Below are 12,216 nucleotides of genomic sequence, written 5' to 3' on the forward strand. Positions count from 1 at the left end.
ATTAATACATTTATTATTTCACTCTGATCTTATTATTATTATTATTATTGCATTTATTATTTTCCTGTATTTATTATTACATGTATTATTTTCCTGTATTTATTATTATTATTATTATTATTACATGTGTTATTTTACTCTATTATTATTAAAAGGATACATAAGCACATTTACATTGAAGAAGATGAGAATAATGATCAGAGTTGGACAGTCTTATCTTAAATTTGAGCTTTATGTAAATATTCAAAAACATTTAACCTACCGATGCCTCGATTAATGTAATTTTATTGGTATCTATTTTTGTTTCTGAAATTTACCACCCTCGGCTTAAACTGGAGTCAGTGTTTTCCCAGTTTTTTGTGGTAAAATTAGGTGCCTCGGCTTATATTCGGGTCGGCTTATACTCGAGTATATACGGTACTTGTATTCATTGCACACCTTTTGTTTTCTGCTTTAAGTGGAGATCTCCAGGTTACTGGCAGTGGCCATTGCACCTTCAACACTGCCCAGAAAGCTGTTGGAAAGGACAACTTTACTTTGATCCCTGAAGGAACCAATGGAACTGAGGAAAGGATGTCCATCATCTGGGATAAAGCTGTGGTACGTTGCTTTCAGGGTTGGCAGGGCATGGTTCTCGCAGACAACCCTTTACTGATATTACTAGATATCCTATGCCTATCTGTTATATATTGGTGTTATTGTGGGAGCGGATTTCTGTCTAGAAGTATTGATAATAGGGACGTTCCTCTTTTGATTAGGAGGCTGAAGCTGCTTTAAACATTTTTCTAGTTCTCTACCAAAGCAACTTGAAGATAGGAGATCTAGAAAGATAGTGTTGGTCCCAGTTTCTGATCCCAGTGTTCCCAACCTGGCCATATTGGTCTGAAGGAGCATTTAGAGCCCAGACATGAGGAATTTGGGTTTTTTTCAACCAGGTCTTCTTAAATGTTTTTCACTTACGAGTGATTTTTACATGACCTTAGGTATATAGTTATATAAAATCAAACATTTACTGATCATAAATCAGGGTGTACTTTTTATGAAGTACAGTTGAAGTCTTTTCTGCAGAGTCCACAGTAAGCATTGCACATTATTGCTAACAGAATTGCTGTTGCCAAATTGGGTTGCTGTGAGTTTTCCAGGCTATATGGCCATATTCCAGAAGCATTATCTTTATTTATTTATTTATTTGGCTTGTATACCACTACTCCCAGTTTGGCTCGGAGCGGTTTACAGAAATAGATTAAAACAATACAATTCGCTTTAAAATAACAATAACAACAATAAAAACAACAATAAAAACAACAATAAAAACAAATATAGCCCCGAGTTTTTCACCCATCGAAAGCCTGTCGGAAGAGAAAGGTTTTGCAGGCTTTCCGAAAGGCAAGTAGATCTCAGATAATTCGAGTGTCAACTGGCAAGGCATTCCATAATTGAGGGGCTACAATCGAGAAGGCTCTCTGCCTAGTAGAAGACAAATGATAAGTCCGTATGTTAGGGACTTCAAGCAAATTTTGGTCTTCAGACCGAAGTAATCTCTGGGGTTGGTAGGGGGATAAGCGGGCCCTCGGGTACGCCGGCCCCAAACCATGTAAGGCCTTGAAAGTTAGTACCAGTATCTTGTGACGTTTCATCCACATCTATGGCAGGCAATCTCAGAGGTTGTTGGAAACGAGGCAAGTGGAGTTTATATATCTGTGAACTAAAATCCAGGGTGGGAGAAAGAACTCTTGTCTGTTGGAGGCAAGTATGAATGTTGCAATTGATTAGCATTTAATAGTATTGTAACTTCAAAGCTTGGCTGCCTCCTGTCTGGGGGAATCCTTTGTTGGAAAGTGATTCGCTGGCCTGGATTGCTTCTTGTCTGAATTCCCCCAGGTAGGAATCAGCCAAGTTGTGAAGCTGCAAGGTTATTCAATGCTAATCAAGGTGATCAGTTGCAACATTTACACTTGCCTCAAGCAGACAAGAGTTCTTTCTCTCACCCTGGATATTACTTTTGGGTTTTGTTTTCTGTTGGGATTTCTCATTTGGTAAGACTGCTGCCTTTGCTGTTACTAGGTTACTGGTAAGATGGATGAAAACCAGTTTGTGGCTGTCACCAGCACCACTGCAGCCAAGATCTTCAACTTGTATCCCCGAAAGGGACGCATTGCTGTGGGCTCCGATGCTGACCTGGTTATCTGGGACCCGGACAGTGTCAAGACAATTTCAGCCAAGACTCACAACATAGTAAGAAACTTACTTCAAAGTCTGTTTCTTCCAAAGGCCAAGAGTCAAACCAACCATAACAATGGATTTTCTTCATTATCAGTAGGCTAGAGTAGTTTCAGCTACTCTGTAATTCTAGGATCTCTTGATTGGTCTTTGCATAAGCTAAGGAAAAATACCAAAAGTTATGTGAGAATTTCTACTTTAGGATTAATCCTGGAACATGATTCTAGTCTCAAGGTAAATACACCCCATATATCTTGTTATTAGCAAGCAAATATGCTTTGGGAAAGGTAGAGGTGGGTTTTCCACTTCTGTTTGCTTCTCTGCAATACAATTTCAGTGGCCAGTGGCGCATTGGTGTGAACCCAAATCTGAAGTGGGAGGTGAGAGCAGAAATAGCCCCCAGACCAAATAATGGTACAGTGTTCCCTCACTTAGCGCAGGGGTTAGGTTCCAGGACCACCCGCAATAAGTGAAAATCCGCGAAGTAGGAACACTATATTTATTTTAGTCGTTATACAGTATTTTAAGTATCAACTAATCGTGTGTTGATAGATCGCCTCCTTCTCCTGTTTCCTCTTGGGCTCTTTTTCTCTCCCTTTGGCTTCTCCTTCCTCCCTTCCTTAGGCTGTAAATTTAGTTTTTTATGATTTATAATAGCCTTTTAGAGTTTATTGAAAAATCGCGAAACAGTGAATCCGCAAAAAGTGAACCGCGAAGTAGTGAGGGAACACTGTACTAACTAAGTAGCGGTGAAGGTCGAGATCAGATTTGTGGATGATACAAAACGAGAGGAGAATAAACAACTAAGAAGATGGGAACAAAATTCAAATGATCTCTACATAAAAATAGGCTGAAGGAAATAAAATGCAACACAAAAGTGAAAAATGCAAAAGTTCCGCTTTCATAGAAGTAAAATTTCCAATCAAGAGAAGTAATAACTCTACTTCATTTAGAACTAATTAGATGTTTTCTGGAAGTGCTTCATCCAATTCTGAAGGTTATACAATGAGAAAAATAAACCCAGAACAGAATCATAAAAATGAATATTGGCACATCTGAACAACCAAGTCAAGACACATTTCAAAAGGATTTCTGGCCAATGGATCTATCTGAGAATAGAATACCAGAATCGTTTTGTAGTAAACACTCCTCCTGGTTTAGGATTCTTCTTGTTCAGTGGGTCTAACCCTTGTTTTCCCTTATAGTCTGTGGAATACAATATCTTTGAGGGCATGGAGTGCCGTGGGTCACCGTTGGTGGTGATCAGCCAAGGGAAGATCGTCCTGGAGGATGGCAATCTTCATGCAACCGAGGGCTCTGGACGATATATTGCCAGGAAACCCTTCCCTGACTTTGTTTACAAGCGCATCAAAGCAAGGAGCAGGGTAAGTACACAGCTGGGCAATGTCTTTCGAAAACTATTTTTGCGGGTTGCAAAGACAAAAAAAGGCTAGGGATGCTGCTTTCTGAGTTGGGAAAAGCAATTACAAACAAACTGAAAACAAACAAACAAAAATCCCCAGGGAATTAATTATTTTGTTTCAGAGCCAAATCTAGTTGTAAAACAACATAGGTATTAGTCCTGTGCGACCAATGAAAAAAATGTTTCAGCACTCATTACCGGCGTGTTTATAAACTATCGTAAAGGGTCCATATTGTAACTGTAACAATATAACAAATTTTTGTTACTTTTTCATTAAGTAATTGTGCCAGTCGGGAAACTTCAGGGGCTCCCTTCTCGCTCATTGTTAGAGCTATCGGGATGAAACTTGCTACAATTGTAGAATACACTTACCACTGTTACTTCATCAAGTTTCAGAATATTTCACTCATCCACTAATTTATGGAGAATTTTTTTAAAAAAAATTACAGTCAACATTTTGTTTACAAAAACTACAAGAGCTATCTCCTTGATTTTGCCTACAATGACACAAGATAATCAGGACATCATTCCCCAAAAACTTCAGATAAATTTGCACATCTACTGATTTTTGGGGAATTTTTAAAGTTTTGACAAGAACTTTTTTTAAAAGCCACAACAGCTATCCCCTTGAACGTACAACACACAACATATCATAGAACTCTTAGGGATTTTCCTCTAACTTCAGCACAGATTTACTATCAGTCCTCTTTGTAGATTCAATAATTTATTGGAACTCTAAACTGTGGCTGGTTGCTGCTACGAACGGACAATAGTTCTCCCCTATCTTATTGGAACTTTCTAATGTGAGCAGAATTCTGGGAAACGTAGCTTAGGGCAGGGCCTTTTGAATTCTCTGCCTTCCCAAACTACATTTCCCAGAATTCTCAATCTCCCTCCCAGTTCGCTTCCCCTCCCACAATGGCGCCTTACTGCAACAGAACAAAAAATAATCTCCATCCCAAATATATTCCACTCTGGATCTGATTTCATTTCTTTGCTACGTTTTGTGGCCCACCTGTGCTCCAGGCAGCAAAAGACTGTGAATATCCAGCTCCGCATTTATCTTTCTAACAACAATTTTAGTTGAATAAGATATAAATTGGCTCAAAGTCACCCACTGAATTCCATGCCTCGGTAGCATTTTCCTGGTCTCCTAACTCTGGCTACTACAAGAATAATCACATCTTGGCACCCATAAATTGTATTGCGGCATAGACAGAACTACACCCTATAGACAAATGGAGTTTATTCAGATAAGACTGTTGAATGACTGTTGAATGACTTATTCAGATAAGACTGTCATGCAATGCTACCCTGTTTCCCTGAAAATAAGACATCCCCAAAAAATAAGACCTAGTAGAAGTTTTGCTGAATTGCTAAATATAAGGCCTCCCCCGAAAGTAAGACCTAGCAAAGTTTTTGTTTGGAAGCATGTCCGGCGCCCGCCAAACAAAACACCATAGCATGCAGGATTGGTAAATGTACATTATTATTATTATTATTATTATTTTTATACCCCTCCTCCATCTCCCCAGAGGGACTCGGGGCAGCCTACATACCAGTTGTATATGGAAATAATGGTAGTAACAAGAAATTTGTTACAGTTTGTCTGGTTTAGTTATGTTGGTTTGTGATGACAGCTACTGTACAGTATAGAATCAGTGTTCATTTTTTTTGTTCAACAATGAATATGAATTCTTTTTTATGGAAAAATACGACATCCCCTGAAAATAAGACCTAGCACATCTTTGGGAGTAAAAAAAATATAAGACACTGTCTTATTTTCAGGGAAACACGGTATGCTCTTAATACCTTTCCCCCGTCTTCTTTCCTTTAGCTGGCTGAGCTGAGAGGTGTTCCCCGTGGCCTGTATGACGGCCCAGTCTGCGAAGTTTCGGTGACGCCAAAAACGGTCACGCCAGCCTCCTCGGCCAAGACCTCCCCGGCAAAACAGCAGGCCCCGCCTGTCAGGAACCTGCACCAGTCCGGATTTAGCTTGTCTGGTACATACCTATGTGAGGCTAAAATATGGTGAAAGCTTTTCATTTTCGTTTATATTTGTCCAGGGTGCTGGCTTGCCTTTCCCCTACGTGTGGTGGGGATGGTGGTTGGCTGTTATGGGCAGAGGAGCAGAAAAGAGAGGGAAACTTTAAATGTGGTTGCTGTTTTGGGAGGGCTGGGACCAGAGTAGGATAAAGTTACGGGATTGCGCTTCATGGGTCACGTTTAATTTGGATGCCAAGTTTGTATTCCATAATATTATACATGCTCTAGTCCAATAAGAATCCAAATTTGGGGGATCCTTTTGCTAAGATCAAGGCAAGAAAAGCCTTTTCTTAGGCACTGCCATAATCTATAAGTGGTTTAGGAGGCAGAATTTCCACCTGCAATCATAAAATTGTTGAAAGAGGCCACAACAGGCCATCCAGTCCAACTTTATTGTGCCATATAGATGTAGACAAAGCAGTTTCAACTGATGGTCATCTTGCCTCTGTTTAAAAACAACTCCAGAGAAGGAAACACTGGACTCCTGGGTAGCATATCCTGCAGTTGGACACTCCAGTCACAATTGTTCCTCTTTTTAGAGACGGCAGTCCCTAGTCTTAGTTCCCTTCGCAAACCACAAACTCTAGAACTCCATAGGCTGTATAGGAGAGGCCATCTGGGTAGACGATACAGACATCATTGTGTTGTAGGAATGGTTTTCTGATCTCGATAGATCCCGATAGAAAGTTATAAACATCTCAGTTTATACAATTTTTATACAATTATACAATTAAGAAGAATTGGGTTGCTGTGAGTTTTCCGGGCTGTATGTCCAGGACAATCAGGACCAGTTAATCACCTCCCAACAAAGGATTCCCCCAGGCGGGAAGCAGCCAAGCTTTGAAGCTGCAAGGCTATTCAATAATAATAATCATAATGTTTATTTATTTATTTACAGTATTTATATTCCACCCTTCTTACCCCGAAGGGGACTCAGGGCGGATCACATTGTATACATATAAGGGAAACATTCAATGCCATACACATAGAACAAAGACAGAGACAGACGCAGAGGCAATTTAATCTTCTCTTGAGGGGATGTTCGATTCCGGCCACAGGGGTAGCAGCTGCTTCATCATCCACTGCGATGGCATTTCCTCATTCCAACGGCAGCTGGATGATTTTTATGGAGTCGTAAATTAGTTAAATTAGCCTCCCCACTTTATAGTGGTACCTTAATCTCCTACTTGATAGATGCAACTATCTTTCGGGTTGCAGGGGCTATTTATTTATTTTTAATTGTCGGGTGCTCACCCGACAATGGGCTGGCCTCGAACTCATGACCTCTTGGTCAGAGTGATTTATTGCAGCTGGCTTCTCACCAGCCTGCGCCACAATCCCTTTAAGACATATATAAACTCCATTTGCCTAGTTTGCAACAAACTTCACAACCTCTGAGGATGCCTGCCATAGGTGTGGATGAAACGTCAGGAGAAAATGCTTCTGGAACATGGCCATACAGCCCGGAAAACTCACAGCAACCCGGTGATTCCGGCCCTAAAAGTCTTTGACAACAAATTTAGAAGAATGTAAATTATGTGACTGCCCTGACGTATTATGTAGATAGGCTTCCTTGAGTGCAACTCCGTTGGGTTGGAAATATCTAGAGCTCATTCAGTGTAGGATGACGGTGAAATGGTGAATTTGATGTTCAGTTTTTCAGTCTGCTTATGTGCCTCTCTCTTTTCTTTCTCCCCGTTTGCAGGTGCGCAGATCGACGATAACATCCCACGCCGCACCACGCAGCGCATTGTGGCTCCTCCCGGGGGCCGTGCCAATATCACCAGCTTGGGTTAAAGCGATTGCGCCGTGGGAGGAAAGCTGTCCGCTTAGCGGGTCATGGGAGAGGGTGGGGGCACTTGAAGACCCCTTTTTGCTTCTTTTAGAGCCTGTGACGGTTACTGCGGGCAACCATCGGGGTAATAAGGCCTTGTGGAGGCCTCGGTCCAGTTCTCCCCACCATCTCTTTTTGTCGTCAGTCCCTTTCCCCTTAACGTTTCCACAGAAACCTACTCACTCCGCCATTCGTACACATTTGGGAACCCACCCCCTGTTTTGTACACAATGGGAGATGTGAAAAAAAAATGGCAAACATTGAAAAGTAGAACTTTGGCTTATGTTACCATCGATATTCATTTCATGTCTTTCTTTTTCCCCTTTCCATTGTTCTTTTAAAGGAGGGATAAAGTGAATTTCTTGAGAGCTGCTGCTGCTGCTGCTTTTTTCTTCTTCACTAAATGAAGGATTGGGTTTAGTTACTGAAGGAAGGAATACGGGGTCTAAACTGGATGTTTCCAAAACTGGATCCGTGATCTCCTGACTTGAGAGGGAAACACGTTCATAATGATCCAAGACCAAACCTGTTTATTCCCTTCTTTTCTAATTAAAAGAGGACGGTCACATTTGTGCTGCTAAGTCCATGGGGAATTCCAAGGTGGTGGGATGTATCACATATTGTTCTGGGGTTTGAGTATTCTCACTCTATTCCGGAACGGAAGGATTGTCTGTTTTCCTTTTTCAAAGTGTGTGTTTGCTTGCTCCCATGTGTTGTGCTGTACACTGTTTTGAGATGCCTTATTTTAAATTTGGATTGTCCTTCTTGGTTTCTTCCCACAAGCTCTCGTCTCCCCATGGCTACAACTTATTACAGCCGTGTTGACCCAACTATCTTTGGATATTGAGTATTACTGTGTCAGCCCTTGGTTTTTGAGGCCAAACACTCACTTCTTCATGTGTTTGTTCTGTGACTATGTTTCTCCTGGTGGTTCCAGATTCTAAGGATCATCTATCACTAAAGAGTTACCCTTAGTTGCCCTTCAATTGGAGACAATCTCTTTAGAAAAATTCTGATTTGTGACAAAAAACCTAGCTGCCAAATGGACCCCTTAAAATATCTCCTAGCTTCTAGAGCTCGTAGAAACTTAAAAATACATCTTATTGTGGTTATAGTATTAGAGGGTTTACAGCAGGGTAACGTGGAGCTTTCTTGACGTACAAGCATTGTGTTAGGCGCCTACAAAGAGTGAGAAAGTTTTGGATCCTTCTCTCTTGCATCCTCTTCATTTATTTGAGGAGGAGTATTTCAGAGATGCAATCTCCATGACCAATTGTATGAGTTGGCCAATTTCGGTGTGGTTGCGTAAGGCTGTGTATATATAGAGCAGGCCTGCACAACCTGTGGCTTTCCAGCTGTTTTGGACTTCAGCTCCCAGAATTTCTGCTCGCTGGGCTTCTGAGAGTTGGGCGCACAAACACCTGGAGGGCCACAGGTTGTGTTGGCCTGTGATAAGAGGGTACGGTTGGGGTGTATTGTACTAAATGGCAGTCTCCCTGACCTCTGCATTCAAAACACAACTGGATTACATTGGAATTGATGTTCCAGAGCCAGAGCATGTCTTCTTACATTCCTTGTGCCACCAGTAGAAGGCAGCATGTCATGTTGAGAAGTTGCTCATGCCCTGGGCTGTGCTTAAATCATTCCTTGCTTAAATTGATACATCTCGCCCTTTGGGCTCATGAGCCTGGCCATTAGCATGCTCCTTCACCTTGAATAGCTGTTGCTTATCAGAATTGGTTGTTTCCAGTGTGTCCCACCAAGATCTTCTGCTTGTAATTGATAATATGCAGGTACTACATCAGTGGATCTCAACCTGTGGGTCCCCAGATGTTTTGACCTTTAACTTCCAGAAATCCTAACAGCTGGTAAACTGGCTGGGATTTCTGGGAGTTGTAGGCCAACACACCTTGGGACCCACATGTTGAGTACCACTGTACTACATGGTCCACCCTAATGAGCATTTGAAGATTTTACAACTTATTGTGAATGTTCCAATTTTCAACTGCTCCCTTGCTTCGTCCATTCCTTACTCTGTTTTATTTAACTGATTTTTGTTGCATGCTTTTATTTATTTTTTAAAAAAGGACCTTGCATCCAGACAGCCATTAAAAAAATATTTGGAAATAAAGTAAGACGCATCAAGGTTAATTTGTTGGACTTTGTATCTGTTGTTTGACATGTGACCATAGTGGATGATGGCCAGTCTTCCAACATTATGCCACAATAACACAATGTTTTGAATGGTATATATGTATATATGTTGTGTTTTATAAAACATGGATGGGATCGAGGAAACAAATCTGGACTGTAGATTTTTCGGAGGCGCTCCCAAGCAGGAAGTTGATAAGAGGGAAGTTATGGGATCACAGTGTGTTAGGGACTGAAATCTTAGGGATGGGGAATGTATGGCCTTCCAGCTGCTGAACTGCCATTCCCAGCACCCTTTTCCATTGCTATTGGGATACTTAGTCTTGCAGTGCATGCTTTTCATCACTGTTGTAATGACAGATTTACACAATGTGTTGTCGAAGCCTTTCATGGCGGAATCACTGGGTTACTGTGTGTTTTCCGGGCTGTGTGGCCATGTTCCTGAAACGTCAGGAAAGAATGCTTCTGGAACATGGCCATACAGCCCAGAAAACTCACAGCAACCTGGATTTACATAATGTGTTCAGGTGGTAGGCTTGTCGCTTTGGACCTTAGCTGGGAGAATCTATTTTTAATGCTTCATTGTTACGAAAACAGTAACCAAAATAATTGGGAACTTTGTTGGAATCTTCCTCTTATGATATTCTGGTTCTTTTAATAGAAGAGACTAGGCTTGTATCTTTAGTGATGCATTTTTAACAGGTCATCAAAAATAATACAGCAGTGATTCCCAAACGTTAGACTTCATTTCCTAAAAGCCACATCTTCCTTGGCCAGTGTTCAGGCATTCTGGGAATTGAAGTCCAAAAACCTTGGAAGACTAGAGTATAGAAAACAATGTAATACAATCTAAAATGGCATCGTTACAGTTTCTGTTATGTAGAGCTAAAAAATAACCCTGTTACATTTTAGTTATTTTTTATTGTTAGATGCCAACATTTTAAATAGTGCGGATCAGTCATTAATTATTTTGAGTCATTGCTCCCCTTTTAATGAATTAATTGACTTTGGAACACCCCTCCCCACTTGTAATATCAAGAAGCTAACTTAAGCAGTTTTAATGTTAATATGGAAACATGGGAAACATTGGTCATGCTAGTGTTTCAATGCATTGATCAGTTTCTAGCACACATCTGTTCCAGATCCCGTCTCGTTCCTCATGCTCAGCTTGTACCCATAGAGTGCATCTGGTCCTTTTTGGATCCATATGGATTGATAATATACAGACGTCAGATCCATATTTGTTCATTGCCTTCTTCTGTTCTTGTTGATATCCCTGTTGGAAACCACAAAATGTACCCCAGTTCCATTTTCAAAAGGATGCCAAGGTGTATAGAATTGAAGGCACGGAGATTCCCCAGTTATGGACTTTTGGCAAATGTTTGTGCAGAGAGGATCAACGAGAGGCAGTAGACACATTTTTCGCTCCCTTTCCCCATTGGTTATAAAACACTTCTGCTACACCAGTGCATTATCCTGGAGGCAAGGTCAAAAATGCAGAAAAATGCCCATCAAATTTGGCTTCCTCGTCTTTTGTGCCGACGAATGGCAGTTCATCATTCCAGACCGTTTCAGTTGGCTTTTAGTTCCTATTCCTTCGTTGCTTAAGAGATTGCACTTTTTATTAAGTAAAAAAATTTAGTTAAGTGTAATATATATATATTTGCAGCTATTTTAAAAATTTACTTGGTTTTTCCCATTTGTGCTTTAATGATGACTTCAAACAAAGGGGTTTCTTTCTCTTTTGGAGATAAGCATCAGTATTTGTTTCAATTTTGCAAAACATGCAGCTCTTGGCTATTCACTTAAGTCTTCCTTCCCCCCCATGTGCATTGTTCATATTTTAGTCATTTTTGTTCTTTTATGGGAGGAGGGAAGTTGTTTTTTTTAAAGGAAATGTTTGCAGCTATGTAAGCATGTTTTTTCTTGTGGGAGCTTGCTCGCTTTGTGTGTCTTGTTTTGAAAAAAACGAATCCATATGTAAATGCTTAAAAAGAAACGACGTTGAACATGGAATTAATGTGCCGCAGTGACTTGATGCTTTAAAGGGAAAAAAAGGAAAAAATAATTTTGAAACGAGAATTAAACCACGTAGGATTTACTGCTAGCTGGATTTTAACCCTTGGATTTGTGCTTTGTGAACATGAGTGAAGGAGCTGTAAGTGCTAAGCTTGATCATGTGTGTAGACAAAAAAAGGAGTCCTGATATTTGGCCATTCTCCCGATGGTGCAAATAACGGCATAAAATGAGTCTTTGTGTTTTTTCTTCCTTACAAACTGTGTTATATTACCATGGGAACTCCTAATAAAGACACAATGTTGTTGTTTCAGTGGCTGCGTTTGTGTGTTTTGGGAATGTAGGCTATGCCTACATAAGATAACAGTGGCATTTAGGGTCCTATGCCTTCAAATCATATCTGACTTATGGCAACCTTAAGGCAAAGATGCTGCAGTGTTTTCTTGGCCCAATTTGTTCAAAGATGGTTTGCCTTTGCGGTCCTTTGAAGTTGAGAATGCGTGCCTTGCCTAAAGTAGGTTTCCA

At 40.6% G+C, this 12,216-nt stretch overlaps 1 protein-coding gene across 4 annotated transcripts in view; it reads left to right on the top strand.

Moving 5' to 3' along the window:
* The window catches only part of dpysl2 (dihydropyrimidinase like 2), a 66,611-nt gene extending 54,607 nt beyond the window's left edge, over positions 1 to 12,004 (top strand). For 2 of the 4 annotated variants that reach the window (XM_016997205.2, XM_016997206.2), the window contains exons 10-14: positions 459 to 600; positions 2,065 to 2,235; positions 3,426 to 3,605; positions 5,481 to 5,658; positions 7,395 to 12,004. In XM_016997205.2, the coding sequence (XP_016852694.1) occupies positions 459 to 600; positions 2,065 to 2,235; positions 3,426 to 3,605; positions 5,481 to 5,658; positions 7,395 to 7,486 (763 nt within the window). In that variant the 3' untranslated portion in view covers positions 7,487 to 12,004. The remainder of the gene's footprint in view (positions 1 to 458; positions 601 to 2,064; positions 2,236 to 3,425; positions 3,606 to 5,480; positions 5,659 to 7,394) is intronic. The other 2 variants (XM_003227055.4, XM_003227054.4) reach the window with 1 other exon arrangement.
* The last annotated feature ends 212 nt before the right edge of the window (positions 12,005 to 12,216 follow it).

This window comes from Anolis carolinensis, unplaced genomic scaffold (genome assembly GCF_035594765.1).
Source record: "Anolis carolinensis isolate JA03-04 unplaced genomic scaffold, rAnoCar3.1.pri scaffold_8, whole genome shotgun sequence".
NCBI classification, from domain to species: Eukaryota; Metazoa; Chordata; class Lepidosauria; order Squamata; family Dactyloidae; genus Anolis; species Anolis carolinensis.